We start from the raw sequence: 26,328 nt of genomic DNA on the forward strand, positions 1-26,328 counted from the left end.
AGGTCCATCTGACCTAGTAATAGACAGAGAGTCCAAGGGAAACACAGCATATGAAAATCTATTGTTTCAGTTCCTGAATCAGACACAGGATTCAAATGCCATAGATAGGTTAAGGAATTTGGTTCCAAATCTGTTGCTCTCAGATTAGCAAGCCAGACTCTGGAAAGGACCAGAGCTTAAAATTACAACTCACCATGTTTTATCCAGATGCTGTTTCTTGTCCTGGAGTTCTCGTTTCAAGCTCTCCACTTCAACCTTCAGCTCAATGTTCTGAAAAGCACACAGGCATTAATTGTTATTAACTGCCACAGACCCTCTATCCTGGATCCAGATTCCTATTTGAGTCTTGCCTTGGTCTACAGCCTCTCACCTCATCTCTGCCCTCTTCGTGACCCTTGACGTAGTTAGCTATTTAGTTGGATCAGCAATCTAGTCAAGGAAGAATAAACTGTACAGCTTCAGGATTTCCCCGAGCTACTTATCGATTTTCCCAACCTATTCATCATTACCCCTGGATCATGAACACTGCTCAAGCCTATTCGTTCTCTAAACCATTGCAGGACAGAGTATGTATTAAAATAAATTTTTCCTAACTAATACAGATTGTTCCTGAAAACCAAATTGCTAGAATAATACTTTTAAGAGAATTATAGTAATACAATAATACTTTTAAATGCCTGGGGATTTCATTAGTTAAAGATATTTGGTTGTAAACATTTTTAAAAACAATGCTTTTATCATAAAATTGGAATTTTACAAATTAGGTTTGCTTTTTGAGAGGGAACTCTGATGGTAAAGTTACACAGGGAACAATTAATTTTTATTGAGGTGAGGAAGCAACAAGTAAGATTTGGGGAAACAGAAATAAGGAAACAAAAACATCCCAAGTGTGTCTGGTGCAGGTTAAGTGGCTTAGTGTGGGTAAAGAGTATAGAAAATAGTTTGCAACTAGTTTATGAAAATCCTGCTAAGACAACTGGATAGGCTGGGCACGGTGGCTCACGCCTATAATCCCAGCATTTTGGGAGGCCAAGGTGGGCGGATCACTTGAGGTCAGGCTTTCAAGACCAGCCTGACCAACATGGTGAAACCCCGTCTCTACTAAAAATACAAAAATTAGTTGGGCGTGGTGATGCACGCCTGTAATCCTAGCTACTCCGGAGGCTGAAACAGGAGAATCGCTTGAACCCAGGAGGTGGAGGTTGCAGTCAGCCAAGATCATGCTGCTGCACTCCAGCCTGGGTGACAGAGCCAGACTCTGTCTCAAAAAAAAAAAAAAAAAAAAAAAAAGCAAAAAAAAACCCCCAAAACTGGATAATAATCAGTAGAGATCAAAGACTCATCAGGGAGCTTTAAGCAAAGTATTGCCATGATCAGGCCCATGTTGAAGAAGGAATTATGAAGAAGATGGATGGGTCAGGGGCAACTGACCAGAATAGGGAGGGGGACTGTCTAAGGACAAGAGGTACAGGAAAAAAGACTCAAAAGACGTTTTAGAGACAGAAGCCACAGGCCTTGATGACTTTTGAGATTCAGATTAGACTGGAGGGAGGACCAAAGACAATGCTGAAATTTCTAGCATGTCGGTGGGAATGCATTCTATTAAGTAAAATAGGGGCAGGTTTGTGGGGGAACCTAAGGAGGACTCTGCAAAATGTTAGTTGAGGGATTACTTTATTTCAGTTTAAACCTCAGCATACAAAGATGAATTAGTCCCGTCCCTGATGAAGTCCATAATACAGTATTAGGCAAGAAGAATGTTATTAATTAAAAAAGTAAAGAAGTCTTTAGATCAGAGGTTGACAGAGAGACTGAAGGTGCAGTAGCTAAAGTATGAAAAGTAGTATTGTGGGTACTAAAACAGTAGGGAGGATTTTACTTTACTACCACCATATAATAACCTCCAACACCTAGACTTCTAGAAGTCCAAGGCAACACACAATAGCAGCATATTGCCTACCATACTTGTGAAGACATTTCATAACCCATGTTTCCATGCAGGGTGGTTGAAACACAAATACTATTGGGAAAAGTAGAAACCTGGTTTAGATATTTGAGAGTTACTTAGAATTAAAGAATTTTAGAGTTGGAAGGCAGTTGGACTCGAGGCATTTTAGATTATATTACTAGTATGTTTCTAGTGACATACTGCAAAGAATATTTGTTTCCCTCATAAGTAGGTACCTTTTGACTAAGGTTAGAACATTGGTTCAGATCCAGTGAGATGAAAATATCCTAATTTCTTCAAGGCTTACATTATAGCATGTAAGAAGAAAATGACAGCTCTGTCTTTTCAGGATATCCTTTAAAGTTATTATTTTATGAACACTAGATAGCATTACCAGATTTAGCAAATAAAAATATAAGATACCTAATTCAATTTAAATTTCAGGTAAACAACAAATAATTTGTTTCATTAGAAGTATATCCTTTGCAATATTTGAGACGTAACTTAAATGCTAAAACATTGTTTGTTGTTTATCTGAAATTTAAATTGAATTGAGTACCCTGTATTTTATTCTGCAATGCAAATACCAAAAGATTAACAAACGGAAACAAGCATATTTCAATTTTGTATGAGGAACAAGTCCAAAATCTCTATATCAGTTTCATGGCGTGGCACTGCGAGAATAATTCATCTGTACCAATTGATCAATCGGTAAAACAGAAGATTTGATAAACTGTTGCTATGTCCCCAGCTTTGTGGTCAATACTTAAAGGAATTCAAATGTCTTCATAAGAAATGGTCCCTAAGCTAGAGGCCCTTCATAGAGGTGAAGGAATATGCATTCAATTATGTGGCAAATGCAGAGAGGGAGCAATTTCCTCATCTGTAATATGCAGATAATTATATCTTCCTCATTCATAAACCTACCTTAGAGGATTGTGAGGCATAAATAAATTAATACATGTAAAGGACTTAGGACAGTGTTTCTAATGCAGGTATAATTAAAATTTTAATTATAATAATATTATCACCATCATCATCAAGAACAACAGCATTATCATTTGGGAACAGCAGTTTGCTTTCCATGAGACCATAATATTTCAAGTGGATTCAGTGTTCAGGATATGGTACTGAGACAGAGGACTCTTAAGTTTATTATTATTTCTGCCACCAATTGATTCACTTCTGTGACCTTGGGTAAAATTCTGCTAAGGCTTCTCCACCTGGAAAATGACAAAGAATGGGCAAAAAGCTATTTAAATCTCATATGAAAGAAAATGGAATCTATAATTATGAAATGTTATTATCAATGATATTCCTCTGCCTGGCTAATTTATATAAATCAGAAAAGTCTGGATATGCTAAACCACCTCAGATAAGCCAAAACTGCTTGAGCAGATTTTTAAAAAATCTCATGTCTAAAAATACCTGAGTTCTCCAATGACTGGAGCTATATCGATGCCCTCTGCCTAGTTCTCAGTCTCATGATGGGACATAGGGAATCTCTATCAGGTGTGAACTGATCAACAGAGAGTTCCCTGAAAAGTCCTTTACTATTAATACTATTTTTGCACGAGGAATCTTTGAATATTCAAATAAAAGTAAACAAACAACAGGGAATGTGAGAGGCACTATGAAACCAACCTAAGGCCGGAAAGAATTAAGTTCAAATCCTGGCTCTATCACTTTCCTGCTAGGTGACCTTGGGCAGGTTAACTAATCACTATGAGCCTCAGTTTTCTCATAAGTATAGTGTGGTTGCCTTCTTTTTTATTCTTTTTTTTTTTTTTTTTTGAGACGGAGTCTCGCTCTGTCGCCCAGACTGGAGTGCAGTAGCGCGATCTCGGCTCACTGCAAGCTCCGCCTCCCGGGTTCACGCCATTCTCCTGCCTCAGCCTCCGGAGTAGCTGGGACTACAGGCGCCCGCCACCACGCCCGGCTAATTTCTTTTTGTATTTTTAGTAGAGACAGGGTTTCACCGTGTTAGCCAGGATGGTCTCGATCTCCTGACCTCGTGATCCGCCCGCCTCGGCCTCCCAAAGTGCTGGGATTACAGGCTTGAGCCACCGCGCCCGGCCAAGTTGCCTTCTTTTTTAATGAAGATAAGTATTCACGAGGGATTCTGTGAGGATTAAATGAGGCAATGTGCATGATAAACATAGAACAATGCCTTGCACACAGCTGTTCAGCAACTTGGATTCACTGTCCCTTCATGTCCAGACTAACCAGTGCCAGTCAGAGACCTCAGCCTTACCAGGAAAAATACTTAGATCTAAAGGAAGAAAAATGGAGGACATAAATTAGTAGATTCTATCTGTTCTAAATCCCACTGAAGAAAATGAAGTCAATGCTTCGACCAATTTTGCCAAAGATTCACAGATTTGAAGACCTTGGTATTTCCGTGTTCTAGTTCTCTTAAAGACAAGGAAATTGAAATCCAGAAGGATTACCTCCAAGGTAAAAGCCATAACTGAAACCAACCCTCCACTATTGCTTTAGCCTTTTACCAGAGAGACCAGCTCAGGAAACACTGCCCAGTTTTGTCTGATTTTGTAGAATGTGGTAAAGTATAAAATTAGAGAATGTGCTGTCTGAAGTTAGTCTTGAAATAATATATGGAGGCAGTAAGTATAATGGTCAAGAGCATAGGTGAAGGCGAGAAGAGGGCTTGACAAGTCACCTGCCCTCTCTAAGTGCCTCATTCACCTCGTCTATCAAGGAGATAACAATGATATTAATCTACAAAGGATGTTAGGGAGACTAAATGAAATAATGCACAAAAATCACATTGCACAGTGCCTGGCATGCAGTCAGCATTCAGAAAATGATAACTATTATTAACTATAAAAACAATAACAATTTACCCACTCTGACTAGGATAGCTGAAATCCAGAAGGGGTTTCAAGGTAAAAGCAATAATTTACCTCCAAGGTAAAGGCAGTAAGTAGAAAAGAAAAATGAAAAAGTCTATTCAAATAGATAATAAAGTTTATGAGTCTCACACAGAACTGCTAAAATGGCTTCATCTCCACAAGATTAAATCCTGAATATTATAATCAATTATTTCAGTGGATCAAAGTGATTTAATTTCACAAGTACTACAAAATCTTACCCCATGAAAATGCAAAGACAAACCAGTTTACAGTATCTTACATCAAAGTCTAACCTTCTTGCACCTTCTTTCTCTAGAAAAATCATCATATAGCTATCATATTTATTCATGCTCCATTAGTAAATATTCATGTGTAAATTGCTAAATTCTAAGTATAGCATAAGTAGATTCCAAATTAACTGCATTTGCTTATTTTATCACCAAGTCTTCTTGGCTCTTTGTCAAGATATCTAAGGAAATTTATGTACTCAAGAAAGGGTAGATGGGAAGAGAAAGCACTTCTTTTTCTTCATGCCTGCAAAGGAGTATTCGCCCATCTAACTCAAGAAAAAGTTTCAATGATGAAGCTGAAATTAAACTTTTAGTATAATGTTAGTACCTAGAACTAGAGCACAGGGCTAACAAGTTTATGGATTAACTGTGTTTAGTCAGACTTTCTCTGTGTCCACAGCTTGTTTTGTTTCTGGAAACATCACTTGACCAGAGTCTTAACACCAATCCATGTTAAATACAGGATTCTACTGAAATGATTTCCACACTGGTGTTTACTGCAAAGTGCAAAATAGGATTAGGTTAAAAGCAACCAGCAGTAACCAATTAGCTAACTCCTTTCCAAGGCTTCAAGTTTAACTCTATCACTTGTTCCATTGCTCATATAATCCACAATATGGCTATCTTTTTAAAAAGTATTATTTTCAAAATCTTGCCCCAATAGAAGCCATGGCAGAGTGAATCCTTAAAAACTACTTTTTACAAAAACAAAGAGAAATGGCTTTTCCTAATCAATTTTTTTTTTTTTTTTTTTTTTGAGACAGAGTCTTGCTGTGTCACTCAGGCTGGAGTGCAATGGCCAGATCTCGGCTCACTGCAAGCTCCGCCTCCCGGGTTCACGCCATTCTCCTGCCTCAGCCTCCATTATTTCATCATCAAATGCTGATTATTGTCTATTATTCTAACTTGGTCAATAGTTTGCACACTGCCTCCTATGTAATACTAATATTCCACAAGACATTTCTGCAAGTAGTGGAATGAGAAGTTTCAATCGAATGCAATGTAGTCATCGCCAGGGAGTGTTAACAAATCCATTCGGACTCTCAAAGGATTGATTCTCCATACTTAGCAACTCTCTTAGTGTTGAAAGGGATTCAGAGGTCCTGTAAGGAATAACGGAGATGTCTGATGTGTATTCCTTATACTTGGTATGTCTGCAATCCAGTTGAGAGGAGGAGAGCAAAACACGAAGGTATGAATTTAAAATGCTAACGGTGATGTTTGGTGAGGGAGTTCAGATATGGTTCAAGTTCCCAAGTAAGATTTAATGTGTAAGTGAGATATAGAGGGGTAGAGACAGTATAGATAAGGAAATATGGTAGTAAGAGTGAAACTGCTATACAACCCAAATGTACAAGTACCATTTGGTAGCTCACTTCCTTCAAGCATAAATATTTAATACAGCAAAGTTCTAGAACAATTTTTAAAATTTCATCCATTAACAGATGATTGGATAAACAAAATGTGGTATATATACAATGAAGTATTATTTAGCCATATAAAGGAATGCTACATGTCACTACATGGATGAACCTTGAAAATATTATGGTAAATGAAAGAAAGGCAGTCACAAGTCACAAAGAACCATATATTGTATCATTTCATTTATATGAAATGTCCAGAATAAGCAAATCCACAAAGCATAGATTAGTGGTTGATTGCAGCTGGGGGAATAGGGAAATTCGGTGCTGATGGCTGATGGGTCAGGGTTTCCTTTTAGAGTGATAACTGTCCTAAAATTCATTGCAATAATTCCTGCACAACTCAATATACTAAAACACCGGTGTGTACGGAATTCTACACTTCAAATGGGTGACTTGTAATGGTATGTGAATTATATTTCGATGAAGTGGCTATGAAAATGTTTCAAAAGGCCCTAGGAAGTTTTAATAGTTTATAATGAAATGATAATACTTATTAAATTAAATATACACTTAGAAAGTGTTTGGCAAATGTATTGCCTTCAAGTTCCTCTAACAGAGATTACTTATCACTGGATATTTCCAAATCTCTCTCCAATCTTGCCCCTCGTCTTCAGCCCTCTCCCCCACCCTCCCGGGTTACCACTCTATTAGGTATTTCTTCCTTCTCCCTAGGACTGGAGTACATGAATCGTCTCATATCTGGTTTCCCCAACCTGAGTCCCTCTACTGCTTCATTTTTTCCTAAAGCATAGCTCTGGTTATTTCATTCCCTCTGTTCAAAAAGCATTTAATATGTGATGCAGGTCCAGCTAAAGAAGAAAAAGGAAAGAAAGAAAAAACCTTTTAATGATTTTTAACTGCACAGCAATTAAATTTTACACAACTGGCCTGATAATAGAGTCTATTCAAAATTTGACCTCAATCTACCTATCCAGCTTTATCTCCATCATTATCTGCTAGCCTAACTGGATTTCCCAAACATGCCCTATGCTTCTCAGTGCCATGTCATTGTGTGCCCTTCAGCTTCAAGGTTAAATGCCATGTCCCCTGTGAAGCCTGCCTTTATCTCTCCAAATTAAAAGTAATTTCTCATGATGTGACATTATGAGCTTTCAAATTTCTTTTCATACTGCAACACTGTCATCCTGTGTAAATGCTTCATATTTCTACACCTGCCTTATTTACCTGTTTAAATTGCAAACTCCCTAAGGACAGAGGTAATGATGGTGTGGCAGAACTAGCCAGGTGCATGCTTCTTAAGATACTGCCTCTCAGCGTTGTCATGCTGGGGCAGGAATTTCAGGATAAGTAAACCTAGGTTCACATACCTTTCTGCCACTTCCTAACTGGGGGACATTTTTGTGTAAATTACTTAACCTTTTACAACCGAATTTCCTCATTTATAAAATAGGGGTTGCAAAAATTACCTCAAAGTTTGTAGTAGGAATAAATGAATTTTTGTAAAGTACCCAGCACAATGTCTGATACAAATAACCGGCAGCTCGGGCACAGTGGTTCACGCCTGTAATCCCAGCACTTTGGGAGGCTGAGGCGGGTGGATCACTTGAGGTCAGGAGTTCGAGACCAGCCTGGCCAAACTGGCGAAATGCTGTCTCTACTAAAAATACAAAAATTGGCCGCGCGGGGTGGTGGGTGCCTGTAATCCCAGCTACTCGGGAGGCTAAGGCAGGATAATCGCTTGAACCCGGGAGGCAGAGGTTGCAGTGGGCCAAGATTGTGCTGCTCTACTCCAGCAGGGGTGACAGAGTGAAACTCCACCTTGAAAAAATAAAAAATGTACTCCAGCCGGGGTGACAGAGCTAAACTCCACCTCAAAAAAATTAAAAAATAAGGGCTAGGCACAGTGGCTCATGCCTGTAATCTCAACACTTTGGGAGGCTGAGGCAGGTGGATCACGAGGTCAGGAGATTGAGACCATCCTGGTTAACATGCTGAAACCCCATCTCTACTAAAACTACTAACAATTAGCGGGGCGTGGTGGCGGGCGCCTGTAGTCCCAGCTACTCGGGAGGCTGAGGCAGGAGAATGGCATGAACCTGGGAGGCAGAGATTGCAATGAGCCGATCTTGCCACTGCATTCCAGCCTGGGTGACAGAGCGAGACTCCATCTCAAATAAATAAATAAATAAATAAATACTTTTTCAGGTTTTTGTTTTGTTTTTGTTTTTTTGATGGAGTCTTGCTCTGTTGCCCAGGCTGGAGTGCAGTGGCACGATCTCAGCTCACTGCAAGCTCCGCCTCCCGGGTTCATGCCATTATCCTGTCTCAGCCTCCCGACTAGCTGGGACTACAGGTGCCCGCCACTACACCTGGCTAAGTTTTTGTATTTTTAGTAGAGACGGGGTTTCACCGTTTTAGGCAGGATAGTCTCGATCTCCTGACCTCGTGGTCCGCCCGCCTCGGTGTCCCAAAGTCCTGGGATTACAGGTGAGCCACCGCGCCCTGCCGACTGTTTCAGTTTTAAGCTAAGCGTGTTCTCTAATAGGTATATTATTGACCCATTGACAATGAAAGATCGCATACACTTTAGGATTCCAGCCTCCTCTTCTACTGCTCATGCTCTCAGGTAAGAAGGGCTAAACATCCTACTCCTGTGCACTACGTGGAGCTCAGAAATACTGACTTAAAATCTCCAGATCTTAAGCTGAACATTTTAGAGGGAAAATTGAGTATGGACCCAGTATTAGATGGTATTATGGAATTAGTTTTAAGCTTTTTGGATACAATAATGGTATTGTGGTTATGTTTAAAAACAAAGCCTTCGCTGGGAGGGTTACATTCTGATATCTTTCCAGATAAAATTATATGATGCCAGAGAGTTGCTGTAAGGGGTGGAGGAGGACAAGATGGGGAAAGAACAGTGCAGGGAGATCACTGAAAAGAACAGCAAAATGTTGGGAACCGTTGAAGGTGAGTGATGGGAACATGGCTCCCTGGTAAATGGGACACGTACATAGGGAGGTACTCTTCTCATAGTCTTTGTTTATATTTGAAAATTTTCAAACTTACATAATGAGAAGTCAAAAGGGGCATTTTCATCCCAAAAAAGTAAATGTCCATATTATTTTTTATTTTTTCATTTTCATTTCTGGAATTACCTAAACTCAGGTCATAGACAGCAATGAAAATTCGGCTCCCTGTGGCAGCTTCTTTCAGCCACCAGACTTACATAGACTCAGTGGTGCGGAGTCCGTTTCCCAATACTGAAGGATAAAGAAAATTAAACCTGCCTCTAGGCACGTCTCAAACTTGGGAGACTCAGAATACAACAGAGTATGGGTCACAGGGAGGAAAGAAGAGATGCAGAAATAAATTAAAAACAAGATTTGTTTAAAGAGGAACTGCAACTTCTTTAATTGGGCAGATTGAACCAATAAAAGCACAGTTCTCTCCCTTTACCTCTTTAGTCTCTTCGACTTTCACATTGTTTCACTCACTCTCTTCCTCTCCCTTTCACCCGCTCACCTTACCCAGCTTGAACTGTGCCCTCTGATCTGACACAGGATAATGATGACATCAGTCATTATCCGGCAGCCATTTTTTCTGATAACTAAAGTTCTGAGTGATGATAGTTCATGGTGAGATAATTTCCAAGACCTTGCTAGCCATTGGCGGCACTACTCTCCATTAAAGACAAGTGCATTTATTGACTGAGAAATCAATCATACCAGTGTCCCTGGAGGCCACCAAGGCTTTGCCTGAACTGTTCTCAGCCTATGATGGTTTCTCTTTCTAAACCTGTTCTTCTAGGTTCAGCTCAAACATTCTCTCCTATACAAACCTTTCCCCAACCTCCCAGTCAGAACTAATAATTTGTTTTCACTTCAGCTGTACTTAGTTTATAATTTATATGACTATAATTTAATAACTGAGATTCTTCTGATAGTACAAAGAGGTGCTATCATAACTACCTCTGGGCAACAGGCAAAAATCAAGACTGTCCTTAGTAAACCAGCATTCATACGAGGTCATCTGATGTTTACCTCTAGTATAGCACTCATCCGTCTCTGCCTTGCATTGCTTATTTAAAATGTCTGCTTCCCCTTCGAGGTTTTAGAAAAGTTCTTTGCTCACAATAACTCTTAGTATAAGTTTCTGGAATAAACACTTTGTTATCACTCTTGAACTGATGACTTACATTTTTGTTTTGGCATTTAACTAAACATTTGTACATTCATGTGTATGCATTTCAACTCATCTACAAGCTTATATCCTTCCAAGTTTGCTGCTGGGCTAAGAGCAGACATTCAAAAAATAATAATAGGCCAGGCACGGCGGCTCACGCCTATAATTCCGGCACTTTGGGAAGCCAAGGCTTTGGGAAGCCGAGGCGGGTGGATTACTTGAGGTCAGGAGTTCGAGACCAGCCTGGCCAACATGGTGAAACCTCATCTCTATTAAAAATACATAAATTAGCCGGGCCTGGTGGCAGGCGCCTGTAATCTCAGCTACTCAGAAGGCTGAGACAGGAGAATTGCTTGAACCCAGGAGGCGGAGGTTGCAGTGAGCCAAGATCGCGCCACTGCACTCCAGCCTGGGCAAGAGTGAGACTCTGTTTCAAAATAAATAAATAAATAAATAAATAAATAAAAATAAAAATAAATAGTTTTAAAAAAAACCTTGATGGCATACCAGCACACATTCATTGATAAAGTCGACAAAAAAGTATTGGAGATTAAAGATTGCCAAAACCTAAATGCTTTTCTTGGCATCACTGTCTTTGACCTCAAGGAGCTCTCAGTGTAATCAGAGTTGCGTTAAGGTCAGTGAGTGACGGAAATGGGTACTGCACCTTTGCAAGATAGTAGGAAGCAAGCCAGAGAGGAGCTGGCATTCCACAAAAGAGTCTTTATTTGGGACAAAAATCAACATGACCAAATCCCATTCTAATCAATTATGTAAACTAAAGGAATTTTAAAAAAATAATTTAGCAGGAGGAAGAGTTTCAAAATCTCATAGGGAGTCCCTGATGTAACTCCTGATTATTCACCCAAAGTGAAAAGTAACTATTAATGAATGGGTTTTATTTTCAAACCTTTCATTTTTAGAATCTTATCTCTTCTAGGAAAAGTATAGTACATACATATTTTTTTGTATGCAGAGTGAATTTCTTCTCCAGGCTTCTCTGACATCAAAGGGGCAAGGTCATAACTATAAAACAGGGAGAAGCACTGAGCATTTTCAGAAGGGACTCTATCAGTCTTGACCAAAAGACAAAGGACTGGTCATTGCAGGATCCCTAGAAATACATTTTAGTGGCTTCCAAGTGAATTATTTAGTAAATGGAGTTTCTCTCCATTCATAAGTTTTAGAGCAAAAATGAAGCCTTAGTGGGTCTAGATATCTGGCTAACATTAGCTCCCTGTGTGACCTTAAACTAGTCGTCCCCAAAGCTTTATGTTTTTATACAATTAACTTGAATTACAGCCTCTCCTTCTTGCCCATAAGAACGATAATACCACCTGCATTACTCATCTTTTACGCTTCTGTGAGACACCTAGCCACCAAGCAGAAGGTGTTCAAATGCAAAGCACTGAGTTTTTAGACTTTAATGTGAAGTGGAAGAAAGCCTTGATTCAGATGCACAATCGCTACCTTTCTACAGATTCCACATTTGCTGTCTTTTACTAGTGCAGTTAAGTCCCAAATTAGAAACATAAGTCACCCCAACATGTGACAAGTGTCCTTCGTTGCCAAAGAAAGGACAGTGGGGCTGTGTCCTCAGCCTTAGCAACCAGAAGATTCTGCAAGACCAGGACACTCTCCTGCCAGAGCCTGCTTTAGTGTCCAGTCCTGTTCTCCAAAGAGATGGAAAAAACCAAGTGGAAAAGTTTCAGTTTATTCAATGTAAGGCTCCATATTCAAATGGCAAAACTGCTCTGTTCAGGTCATGTTTCAAGCCCAACCTATGTCAGTCCTTAGTAAAAGCTTCAAAGCAATATCAGTCCTTTCCCAGCCTGGTTTACCTTGATTAGACAAACACAGATATCTATGTCTGAGAAAGCACTGAGGCCATGGATGAGTGCTAAGGAGATTAGGTGTTTGGATAGACACAGCTAGTGTGTGTGTGTGTGTGTGTGTGTAGACAAAGAGACAGAGGCAAAGACAGAGACAGTGCTCATTGGGCAGAGGACAGAGTAGCTGAGATAGTATCATTTGTTCATTTGTTTTTTCATAAAATACTTAGTAAGCACCTACTTTGTATGTGCAGACACTTTAATAGGTACTAGAAAGAGCAAGATAGACAGAATCGATCTTCAGAGAATTTACAGCCAATGGAGGTAACAAAACCAATGATTATCATAGCATGTAACAAACAAAAGAGAACCCAGAATCAGACAGCTGTATGGAAATGCACACAGGTGGCAGACATAAATAGCAGAAGATACATGAATCAATGCGGGTCCATCATGGAACTCCTAGCTTTAGTCTCTAAACCTAGGTCCTACTCGACTCAACTCCTACTCTAACTCAAGATATACCATACCTTGGTTTGCTCTTTCTCTAAGCATCCTAGATCTAGTTTTCTAGGGAGCAGGGATATAAATCTACATTTATGTGAAACTACAGCACCCCCAAGGGAAAATAAAGAATCCAGTGCTATTCTAGTAATTTTAGGGCAGTGGTACAGTACAATGTAAAGTATAGGCTTTAGAACTAAATTGGTCTGGGTTCAAATATGAGCCCTCTCACATTCTATTAGGTTGAACCATATAAAAATGGAGATATTCAATCATTTTTTACAGTTTCATTTAGTTCAGCTCTGTATTCTAGAGGTAAATCACTTTAACCTAAGTTTCATTTCCTTCTGTTGTTAGTTTTTTTTAACGGTGCTAAAACCCCTACCTTTCAGGGTAGTAAATGAAAAGATGTAAAAAAAAAAAAAAAAAAAAAAAAAAAATACCTGACATATAGTGGGTGTTCAATAAATGTTAGTTTTCCCAAAGGTAGTCAGATGCATGAATCATAATAAGAGGTATTTCTGGTCAACACTAAGCTTAAGAACCCGAGAAAAGATATATTAAAATGAGACATCTTTGGGTTTTGATAGTGGGGGAGGCTGTATATACACGGGTATGCATGTAGGGACAGGCAGTAAATAGGAAATCTCTGGCTCTTCTGCTTAACTTTGCTGTGAACTTAAAACTGCTCTAAAAAAATCTGACCCGGCCTGGTGGCTCACACTTGTAATCCTAGCACTTTGGGGGTGCTGAGGCAGAAGGATCCCTCGAGCCCAGGAGTTCGAGACCAGCCTGGACAACATAGAAAGACCATATCTCATTTAAAAAATTAAAAAATAAAAAATAAAATAAAAAACAAAATCCATTTTTTAAACAAAAAGAAAAATGGGGGAAAATGAGGTGTTCTGTTTGTTTTATTTAGACTCTGAGCACAGAGTTCCCAAGATACACTCTGCTGTGGTATTCACACTGATCTCCAATTAAACCCTTCTCAGTGTGTCATGAGCTATTCATTCCCTATAGTCACTCTGTTAGAATCTTGGTCGTGTCCCAGAGGCCTCTGTTGATGTGGCTCAACTGAGCTGGCAAGTGAGAAAACATAAATACCAATGATCTCAGTGATTCTCTCCCCTCCCCAGGACATTCCTTAGCAGAACCAATCTCTCTCACTTGGCTGGAGCCTCTCTGTTCACAGATAGGCCCAGCTGGGCTAAATTTAGCAAAGGGCAGGCCCCCTGCAAAAGCCAGGGGTAAGGCTGGAGCCCCTGCAATGCCCCAGGACACCTTGTGTGGAGACAGGAGCCCAGCCCTGCCGAAGTTGCTAAAGGGGATGTTCAGAATGTTTGTTTTTCTCAGCTATTTAGGAACTGGAGCTCAAGGGAACCATCCGTTACTTCCTTAACTTCTCACATAAATGTTATCTTTGGGCAGCAGCTATAGAACTGGAAACGAAGTAAAACCTTCCTTTGGAATATAGAAACTATATTAATTTTTCTACAGATAAATTGTTGCATAGGAAACCTGCTAAATATTTTTAAATTATCTGTGACATCTAGCATAATCTGACATTTATCCCCAAATTCAGCTTTCAATTCTGGATTGAAATATACTTTGATCTGTTCTCTAAAAAGGACAAAGCCAGTCACTGGTGTTTTGCAAAGTCTAGGACCATTTTTCCTACACAGAATCTCACACAACAAACAGACAAGATATTAGAAACTAAGTTCTAATATCTAGCAGTCACTCCTTCCCTGGAAGCCTGGCTGTGTCCTGAAGCCAGGTCCTATGATCAGGCAACCCTTCTGAAGCTCTGCTTCCACTAGGGACAGCACTTACCCTGTAGACTCTACAGATGTGCCATCCAGGACGGCAGGCATGAGCCACATGTGGCCATTGAACCCTTGAGATGTGACTAGTCCAAATCAAAATGTGCTGCAAGGATTTCAGACTTAGCACACACTGGATTTCAAAGACTAACTACAACAAAAGAATGTGACATCTCATTAATAATTTTAAAATGCTTTTTTTAATGTGGCCATCAGAAAAATTTAAATTACATGTGTGGCTTATATTTACATTGGACAGCACTGCTCTATCAGATGTTAGAAAAAAGACGTATTTGCTTTAAGTACTTTGCATTAAGACATAGTGTGACCTGCATCACAGTTAATCTTGTGGTCTCATAGCATCTTAGAGAGTTTTGTGGGGTGCTGGCATCCATCAACCATCAAAATACCAAAATGACTCTAGGCAATTATAAGTGAAGCAAAACCATTGGGTAGGGATGATAACAGGCACTGCACTTAACAGGAGTCAGCGTATCACAATGCTGCTCAGACTATGTTCACACACTAAACTCTAAGTGTCATGAGGGCAGGGACTCCCTCTATCTTCTCATCATTGTAGCATCGCTAGCACAATGCCCACACATAGAAGATAATGATATATTTATCAAACAAATGGATGTTGTTCAAAATAAAAATATAGCCCTCTTGAAAAACAATTCTCCCTGTCAAACACTTCCTCTTCTTACTGTTTCTTTTCTCAATTTTTTTGCTTCCTACTTCCACCAACCCCTCTTGCAGAGACTGCTTCATTCCAGTAAAAGGCGAAGGTTCAACTGGAGTCCTTCAAAGTCAGCTGGGCCTAAGGTTTGGGTGGGCAATTGCTGGAAGAGCACAGAGAGGGAAAGATATCAGGTAGTGGTGATAAGAAAAGGCCCACTTGGGCCGGGTGCAGTGGCTCACACTCACGTAATCCCAGCACTTTGGGAGGCCGAGGTGGGCAGATCAAGAGATCAGGAGTTCGAGACCAGCCTAGTCAACATAGTGAAACCCCATCTCTACTAAAGATACAAAATATTAGCCGGGCATGGTGGCGCATGCCTGTAATCCCAGCTACTTGGGAGCCTGAGGTCAGAGAATCGCTTGAACCCGGGAGGCAGAGGTTGCAGTGAGCCGAGATGGAGCCACTGCACTCCAGCCTGGGCAACAGGGAGAGACTCCATCTCAAAAAAGGAAAACAAAAACAAAAACAAAAAAAAACCCAAAACAAACAAATAAACAAACAAAAACATAAGAAAACACTGGCAGTCTCTCACCACCATATCAGTCCATCTAAGGCATCTCGGGTCACATTCTCTGTCTTTCCACTTATGACCATAGATGAACTATCCATGCTCCTATCTAAAGCCAAATCTTTCACTTATGTATTAATTAAGTCCTATTCCCCCTGCCTCTCAAAGGCACCACCTAGAAGGTCTCCCCTTCTTCTCTTTATCAATATTTCACTTTCTAATGGAAAATTCTGTTGGCATACAAACATGCTATTATTCATATATCTTTCCAGAAATCCACTATGGACCTCATACCCTTATCAGGTATGCCCCATTCTTTTCCTCTCCTTTGAAACAAAACTCAAAGTAATTATTCATTCTCATTGACTCCAATTCTTCTCTTCACATTGTTTCTTAAACCCACTGCAAGCAGGCTTTTGTCTCCACCACTCCACCAGAACTACATTAATCAAGATCACTAATGGCATCCATGTTGCTAAATCCAAAGGTCAATTCTTTTTTTTTTTTTTTTTTTTTTTTGAGACAGAGTCTCGTTCTGTCGCCCAGGCTGGAATGCAGTGGTGCAATCTCGGCTACTGCAGCCTCTGCCTCCCGGGTTCAAGTGATTCTCCTGCCTCAGCCTCCTGAGTAGCTGGGATTACAGGCATGCACCACCACGCCTGCCTAATTTTCGTATTTTCAGTAAAGACTGGGTTTCATCATGTTGGTCAGGCTTGTCTCGAACTCCTGAACTCAAGTGATCCGCCTGCCTCGGCCTCCCAAAGTGCTGGGATTACGGGCGTGAGCCACCACGCCTGGCCGGCCAAAGGTCAATTCTTAATCATCATATTACTCAAGCTCTCAGCAGGATTTCGAAAGGTGGATCCTGTCCCCTTCCACTATACACATTCCTCATTTGGCTTCTGGGACTCCAGACTTTTTCTCCTACTTCACTGGTTTGTATGTTCTCTATCTCCTTTTCTGATTCTTCCTCTTTTCTCCAAATTATTAATGTTTGAGCTATACAGGGCTTAGTTTCTGACCATTTTCTCTTCCACCTGGGAAGGTCTAACTCCAACTCCTCTGGTGATCTCCTATCGTTTCATGGCTTTAAATATTTAAATTTAATATTTAACCATCTATTTGCTGATAACTCCCAAATTTATGTCTCTAGCCCAGCCCTATTTCCTGAACTTTAGACTTACGTATTCAGTTGCTTACTTAATATTGCCACATAAAATGTGTAGCAAATAGTTTACACATCAAATTTCCAAAATTCTCCTACTCTCCACCTTCAAATCTGCTCCATCTATAGCCTTCCCTATCTCAGTTATGGCAACTCCATTCCAGTTGCTTATGCCAAAAACCCTGGAGTTTTCCTTGGTTCCTTTCTTTCTCTCCCATTCCGCATCCAATCCATTGACAAATCCTTTTAGATTTGCTATCTTCACCATTTGTTCCCACATGCATCACTATTACCTAAGTCTGATCGCCATCAGCCCCTACATACGATACTGCAGTGTCTTCCTAAGAGTACTCCTGGTGTCTACTTTTGTTCTCCTATGGCCTATTTGTAACACTGTAACCAGATTTATCATTTCAACAGTCAGACAGGACTAGCATTTGTTAGACCCCTCCTCTGCTCAAAACCCTTCAATAAGTTCCCATGTCACTCTGAGTAAAAGCTGAAGTCTTTAAAATCATCTACAGGGACTTACTACACAAGCCCCATACCCTCTGAGGCCTCATCTTCCAGCATGCTTAATCTTGATGCTTTGTCAGCCACAATGACTTTCCTGATGTTTCTCTGCCTGGAATATTCTTCCCCCAGTTCTCTGTTTGGCTAACTTCGTCATCTCCTTCAAGTTGCTATTTAAAAATTATTTGCTATGGCATAGCCACTTTGGAAAATAGTTAGACAGTATCTATTTAGAAAATAGGCAGAAATACCGATTGGGCATCCCTAATCTAAAAATTCAAAATCCAGCATGTTCCAAAATCCAAAACTTTTTGAGGACCAACATGCCGCCTCAAGTGGAAAATTCCATACCTGACCTCGTGAAGGGTTGCAGCAAAAATGCAGGCACACAACACAGTTTATTCAGCATCCCCAAGAGAAAAATAAAATTACCTTCAGGCTATGTGTATAAGGTGTATATGAAACATAAATAAATTTCATGTTCAGACTTGGGTCCCATCCCCAAGATATCTCACTACATATATGCGAATATTCCAAAATCTGAACAAATCTGAAACACTTCTTGTTGAAGCATTTCAGATAAGAGATATTTAATCTATATATACTTATTACATAATCTAACCATTCCACTACTGGGCATTTACCCAAAAGAAGTAAAACAAAGACTTGTACATGAATATTCATAGCAGCTTGATCCATAATAGCCTGTCACTGAACACAACTCATACATTCATCAATAAATGAACGAATAAACAAATTGTATTATATTCATACAATGGAATACTACTCAGCAATAAAAATGAATGTACTACTGATACAAATAACATGGATGAAACTCTAATGATTAGTGATATTGAGCATGAGAATTTTTTCAAATATTTGTTGGCTCCATGTATGTCTTCTGTTCATGTCCTTTGCCCATTTTGTAGTTGAGACAGGGTCTCGATCTGTTGCCCAGGAGTGCAGTCTGATCACTGGAGTTCAGTGATGCAAACACAGCTTACTGCAGCCTTGACCTCCTAGGCTCTAGCAGTCCTCCCACCACTGCCTCCCAAAGTGCTGGAGTTTCAGATTTGAGCCACCACAGCTTTGCTCATTTTCCAAGTGGGACAAGACACCCACTTCCTAGGACTATTACATGATTGAGATTAAATATGTGTAAAATGCATAAATGGTGCCTGGCTGATAGTAAACACTAAATGGATTTCTTCTTCCATAGGATTTAAATAGGGAGCAATTTTTTTTTCTGTCAAGAGCTGATCAGAAATAAATGAGAAGCATTTAAATGCCCTCCTTCCCCTGCCCCAAGAGGACTTTCACTTTCCAACATTCTATGTATTTTATTTATTTATAATATCTATTGTTTATTTTCTGTCTACTCATGACAGAATATAAGTTCTATGAGGATGGGAATGGCTGTATGTGCTTATTATATGACCTAACAGTTCCACTACTGGGTATTTACCCAAAAGAAATAAAACAAAGACTTATACATGAATATATTGTTATATACTCCAGTCACTTCCAATAGAATCTAGAACACAGTAGGGGCTTAGAACATATTTTTAAATGAATGAAGCCTAATGTTTAGTTTAAACTAGGATTGACCTATTCTTATCCTCGGCAGGGACAGAGAATAACTAATTACCACTTGTCACATATTGAGACTTCAGGTACCTAAAAGGCACTATTAGGTCACCTCTAAGTCTGTTTCCCCTCAAAGTGAAAATCCCAGTTCCATTGCCCTTTTCACAGAAGTCTCATTTTCTAACTTTTTTAGTTTGGTTTGACTAATTTCCTATTTCCTCTGAATTCTGGAGTTCCAAACCAGACTCAGCACAAGTCTAACAGGGCAACCTACAGAGATAAAGACAGCCCAGGCACACTGCACATGGCAAGTTGCACCTGTTTTAAGAGTAAAAATGAGGTCAATGCCACCTTGTACTGCAGATACCTCAATGAGACAATGCCACCCCTTCTCCCACAATCTTGGCAAAAGTCACTATGAAAATAGATATCATTTTACTAGGGCCCTTTCTTTCTCTCCAGTCAGACCTAACACAATGTAGTTATTCACTGGAAAACATCATTTGCATTTGAAAGAGTTACTAACTAAATTCTAAAGAATGTACCAAAGCCTTACTTAACTGTAGAATGAGGCTACACGGCTGCTGGGATACCAGGTACTCTCCCTGAGCCTATCAATGGCAAATTTGGTCCTGTGAAAAATGGGAACAAGATATCCACTTCATAGGACTATTATATGGTTGAAATTAAATATGTGTAAAATGCATAACATGGTGCCTGGCACACAGTGAACACAAAACGGATTTCTTCCTCTATAGCATTTAAATGACAAGCATTTAGCATTTACTTTCCATGTGCATAAGTGAATTTGAGAAAAAGGGGTAGAGGATATGGGGCAAAGAAGGACAGAAAGGGCCTAAGAGTAGGAAGAATTTAATACCAGAAGATGGGACAAGATCTGGGTCCAGAAACCTCTTCTGCAGATAAAGTAGCTGCAAATTACAGGGAAGGAGTCCTCAGGCTGCTTTCCTTATGGCCATTTATTTTCCTGCATCTTATATCGAGAACCTTAGGCACTGGTTAAGACCCTGTCCCCTTGTAGCAGTAGAGAAAATAGGAGGAGGGAGATGGGAGGTAGAAATTTGGAAGCTAGCAATTGAAGGCCAACTCAGAAAGCCTCAGGTGGAATTCCATTCCTAATTGACATCACCATCCTCTAACTGCAGCAATGCTCACCAGCCCTTTTATGTGCTCCCTACAGAACCTAGCTTTCACACAGCTGAAGGAATCTGTCTGCTTTCACCCCAGCTTCGCAGAAGATGGCAGGGACTGGTTATTACTAACTTGCCTCAGAGTCTTCTGAGGCTCCAAATGGTTTTGTCAGTAAGCTGGGCTTCCCCACAATCCCACAGACTAGAAGGGGTCGGAAAGAACAAGCCTTAGAACAAATACTGCTCCCCACCTCTAAGGGATCTGCTCATCTGAGTCCCAGAAGTTCACTGCCTTCATTTGATCTCTGCTGCAGGAAGACTCTGAGAATCCAGCTCTCCATGCAGCACTTCTGGATTTTTGAAGTAGAGAGTTGACAACCCCATTGTCATCAATACAACTATGCTAGGTGAGTGTGAAAGGAAAATATCTTGGGCTCCCAAAATTACTAAGCTAAAAGGAAAACTCAGGATCATGGTGGATGGAAGTCAGGACTAGATTGCAGCTCTGACTCGGATGGACAGAGAAGCATGTGGAAGCTTGTATCATGAATTTTTGCGCATTACAAAACCTGAGAGGACCCACAGGCCCCCTGAAGGAAGCCGATTGCTTCTGCAGGACCCAGGAGACACCCTAAATACTGTGTTAGTATTTACTTACAGAAATGTAAAATGGTCTGGAATGGCTCAGCAATAGAATCAAACACATCGAAGAAAGAGATTCAGAGCTCAAACACAAGGTCTTCCATTTGACCCAATCCAACAAAGACAAAGAAAAACAAATAAGGCTGGGCGTGGTGACTCATGCCTGTAATCCCAGCACTTTGGGAGGCCGAGTTGGGTGGATCACTTGAGGTCAGGAGTTCGAGAACATCCTGGCCAACATGGTAAAACCCCGTCTCTACTAAAATTACAAAAATTAGCTGGGTGTGGTGGCACGGGCCTGTAATCCCAGCTACTTGGGAGGCTGAGGCAGGAGAATCACTAGAACCCGGGAGGTGGAAGTTGCAGTGAGCTGAGATCATGCCACTGCACTCCAGCCTGGCGACAAAGCGAGACTCGGTCTCAAAAAAACAAAACAAAACAGAAAAACGAATAAGAAAATATGAACAAAGCCTCCAAAAAATCTGGGATTATGTTAAATGACCAAACCTAAGAATAATTGGCATTGCTGAGGAAGAAGAGAAATCTAAAAGTTTGAAAAGCATATTTGGGGGAAAAATTGAGGAAAATTTCCCTGACCTTGCTAGAGACCTAGACAAAGACAAGAAGCACAAAGAACACCTGGGAAATTTATTGCAAAAAGATCATCACCTAGGCACATTGTCATCCGGTTATCTATAGTTAAGACAAAAGAAAGAATCTTAAGAGCTGTGAGACAAAAGAACCCAGTAACCTATGAAGGAAAACCTGTCAGATTAACAGCAGATTTATCAGCAGGAATCCTACAAGCTAGAAGGGATTGGGCCCCTATCTTCAGTGTCCTAAAACAAAACAATCATTAGCCAATAATTTTGTATCCAATGAAACTAAGCTTCACATACGACGACAGGATAGACTATTTTCAGACAAACAAATGCTGAGAGAATTCACCACTACTATGCCAGTGCTACAAGAATTGTTAAAACAAGCTTCAAATCTTGAAGCAAATCATGGAAACACATAAAAACATAACCTCTTTAAAGTATAAATCTCACGGGACCTATAAAACAAAAATACAATTAAAAAAAACAAAACTCAAAAAACCAGGGTGTACAGGCAACAAAAAGCACAATGAATGGAATGGCACCTCACATCCCAATACTAACATTGAATGTAAATGGCCTAAATGCTCCACTTAAAAGATACAGAATTGCAGAATGGATAAGAATTAACCAACCAACTAATGCTGCCTTCAAGAGACTTACCTAACACATAAGACACTCATCTAACACATAAAGACTCACATAAACTTAAGGTAAAGGGGTGGAAAAAGACATTTCATGCAAATGCACACCAAAAGCAAAATCAAGCAGAAGTAACTATTGTTTGTTTGTGATGGAGTTTCACTCTTGTAGTCCAGGATGGAGTGCAATGGCACGATCTTGGCTCACTGCAACCTCTGCCTCCCAGATTCAAGCAATTCTGCTGCGTCAGCTTCCCAGGTAGCTGGAACTACAGGTGTGTGCCACCGTGCCCAGCTAATTTTTGTATTTTTAGTACGGACAGGTTTAGTGCAGGTGGGGGTGATCTGCCTGCCTTGGTCTCCCAAAGTGCTAGGATTACAGGCATGAGCCATCGTGCCCGGCCCAGCAGTAGCTATTCTTATATCAGACAAAACAAACTTTAAAGCAATTGCAGTTAAAAAAGACAAAGAGCAACATTATATAACGATAAAAGGCCTTGTCCAACACGAAAATATCACAATCGTCAACATATATGCACCTAACACTGGAGCTCCCAAATTTATAAAACCACTACTAATAGACCTAAGAAATGAGATAGACAGCAACACAGTAATAGTGAGGGACTTTAATACTCCACTGACAGCACTAGACAGGTCAATGAAACAGAAAGTCAACAAAGAAACAATGGATTTAAACTATACCCTGGAACACATGGACTTAACACATATATACAGAACATACAGAACATTCCATCCAAGAACTGCAGAATATACATTATATTCAACAGTGCATGGAACTTTCTCCAAGATAGACCACGTGGTGGGTCACAAAATAAGCCTTAATAAATTTACGAAAATTGAAAGTATATCAAGCACTCTCTCAGATCACGGTCAAATAAAACGGGAAATCAACTCCAAAAGGAGCTTTCAAAACCATGCAAATACATGGAAATTAATCTGCTCCTGAATGATCATGAAATCAACATGGAAATTTAAAAATTCTTCAAACAGAACAAAAATAATGACACAACCTATCAAAACTTCTGGAATACAGCAAAGTCAGTGCTAAAAGGAAAGTTCATAGCCCTAAACACCTACATCAGTCTAAAAGAACATAAACAGACAATCGAAGGTCACACCTCAAGGAACCAGAGAAACAAGAACAAACCAAACCCAAACCCAGCAGAAGAAAGGAAATAGCCAAGATCAGAGCAGAACTAAATGAAATGGAAACAAACAAACAAAAAATACAAAAGATAAATGAAACGAAAACCTGGTTCTTTGAAAAGATAAATAAAGCTGCCAGGAGCTTGTAATCCCTGTAATCCCAGCACACTGGGAGGCCAAGGTGGGCAGATCACAAGGTCAGGAGATCGAGACCATCCCGGCTAACATGGTGAAACCTGTCTCTACTAAAAAGACAAAAAATTAGCTGGGCACAGTGGCGGGCACCTGTAGTCCCAGTTACTCGGGAGGCTGAGGCAGGAGAATGGTGTGAACCAAGGAGGCGGAGCTTGTAGTGAGCCGAGATCGCACCACTATACTCCAGCCTACGCGACAGAGTGAGACTACATCTCAAAAAAAAAAAAAAAAAAAAAACCTAGAAGAGATGGATAAATTCCTGGAAAGATACAACCCTCCTAGCTTAAATCAGGAAAAATTAGATACCCTGAACAGACCAATAACAAGCAACAAGATTGAAATGGTAATTTAAAAATTACCAAAAAAAAAGTCCAAGACCGGATGGATTCACAGCGGAATGTAACCAGGCATTCAAAGAATTGGTACCAATCCTACTGACACTATTTCACAAGATAGAGAAAGAGGGAACCCTTCCTAAATCATTCTATAAAGCCAGCATCACCCTAATACCAAAACCAGAAAAGGACATAACCAAAAAAGAAAACTGCAGACCAATATCCTTGATGAACATAGATACTAAAATCCTTAATAAAATACTAGCTAACCAAATCCAACAACATATCAAAAAGATAATCCACTATGATCAAGTGGATTTCATACCCGGGATGCAGGGATTTTTAACATACGCAAGTCAACAAATGTGATACTCCACATAAACAGAATTAAAAACAAAAATCACCATGATCATCTCAACAGATGCAGAAAAAGCATTTGGCAAAATCCAGCATCCCCTTATGATTAAATCGGCATATAAGGGACATATCTCAATGTAATAAAAGCCATCTATGACAAACCCACAGCCAATATAATAATGACTGGGGAAAAGTTAAAAGCATTTCCTCTGAGAACTGAAACAAGACAAGGATGTCCACTCTCATCACTTATCTTCAACATAGTTTTGGAAGTCCTAGCCAGAGCAAGACAAGAGAAAAATATAAAGGGGATCCAAATTGGTATAGAGGAAGTCAAACTGTCACTGCTGAAGATATTATTGTTTACTTGGAAAATCCAAAGACTCCACCAGAAAGCTCCTAGAACTGATAAAACAATTCAGCAAAATTTCTGGATACAAAATTAATGCATGCAAATAAGTAGCTCTTTTATACACCAATAGTGACCAAGCTGAGAATCAAATCAAAAACTCAATCCCTTTTGCAATAGCTGCAAAAAATAAAAAAAAAAAAATACTTAGGAATATACCTAACCAAGGAGGTGAAAGACCTCTACAAGGAAAATTACAAAACATGCTGAAGGAAATCATAGACGACACAAATGAATGGAAACACATCTCATGCTCATGGATGGGTAGAATCAATATTGTGAAAATGACCATACTGCCAAAAGCAATCTACAAATTTAACACAATTCCCATCAAAATACCACCATCATTCTTTACAGAATTAGAAAAAACAATTCTAAAACTTATATGGAATCAAAAAGGAGCCCACATAGCCAAAGCAAGACTAAGTAAAAAGAACAAATCTGTAGACGTCACATTACATGATTTCAAACTACACTATAAGGCCATAGTAACCAAAACAGCATGATACAGGCATAAAAATAGGCACAGAGACCAATGGAACAGAATAGAAAACCCCATAAATAAACTCAAATACTTACAGCCAACTGATCTTCAACAAAGCCAACAAAAACAGAAAGTGGGGAAAGGACACCCTTTTCAACAAATGGTGCTGGGATAATTGGCAAGCCACATGTAAGAGAATGAAACTGGATCCTCATCTCACACCTTACACAAAAATCAACTCAAGATGGATTAAGGATTTAAACCTAAGACCTGAAACTATAAAAATTCTAGAAGGTAACATCGGAAAAAACCCTTATAGACATTGGCTTAGGCAAGGATTTCATGACCAAGAACCCAAAAGCAAATTCAATAAAAACAAAGATAAACAGCTGGGACTTAATTAAACGAAAAAGCTTTTGCACAGCAAAAGGAACAGTCAGCAGAGTAAACAGACAACCCACAGAGTGGGAGAAAATCTTCACAATCTGTACATCTGACAATGGACTAACATCCAGAATCTACAACAAACTCAAACAAGTCAGCAAGAAAAAAACAAAAAAATCGCATCAAAAAGTGGGCTAAGGACATGAATAGACAATTCTGAAAAGAAGATATACAAATGGCCAACAAACATGTGAAAAAATGCTCAGCATCACTAATAATCAGGGAAACACAAATTAAAAGCACAATGTGATACTACCTTACTCCTGCAAGAATGGCCATTAAAAAAAAAAAAAAAAAGTAGATGTAGATGTGAATGCAGTGAACAGGGAATACTTCTACACTGCTGCTGGGAATGTAAACTAGTACAACCATTATGGAAAACAGTGTGGAGATTCCTTAAAAAACTAAAAGTAGAACTACCATTTGATCCAGCAATCCCACTACAGGGTATCTACCCAGAGGAAAAGAAGTCATTATACAAACAAGGTACTTGAACACGCATACATATAGCAGCACGGTTCACAACTGCAAAAACATAGAACCAAA

The 26,328-nt window shown here is 39.7% G+C and overlaps 2 protein-coding genes and 1 long non-coding RNA gene across 36 annotated transcripts in view; 2 read left to right on the forward strand and 1 right to left on the reverse strand.

The window, feature by feature from the left end:
• The window catches only part of LOC102127036 (NBPF family member NBPF4), a 635,890-nt gene that overhangs the window by 152,217 nt on the left and 457,345 nt on the right, over positions 1-26,328 (forward strand).
• PDE4DIPP2 (myomegalin) overlaps positions 1-26,328 on the reverse strand; it is a 220,654-nt gene that overhangs the window by 107,652 nt on the left and 86,674 nt on the right. For all 34 annotated transcript variants that reach the window (XR_012415703.1, XR_012415747.1, XM_073997257.1 and 31 more), the window contains exon 5: positions 194-270. Coding sequence is in view for 32 of the 34 variants with exons in the window: in XM_073997257.1 (XP_073853358.1) it covers positions 194-270 (77 nt within the window). In the remaining 2 variants the exon portion in view is untranslated. The remainder of the gene's footprint in view (positions 1-193; positions 271-26,328) is intronic.
• The window catches only part of LOC135967992 (uncharacterized), a 100,305-nt gene that overhangs the window by 26,757 nt on the left and 47,220 nt on the right, over positions 1-26,328 (forward strand). The gene's annotated exons all lie outside the window — the stretch shown is intronic.

Source organism: Macaca fascicularis, chromosome 1, assembly GCF_037993035.2.
Source record: "Macaca fascicularis isolate 582-1 chromosome 1, T2T-MFA8v1.1".
NCBI lineage: Eukaryota > Metazoa > Chordata > Mammalia > Primates > Cercopithecidae > Macaca > Macaca fascicularis.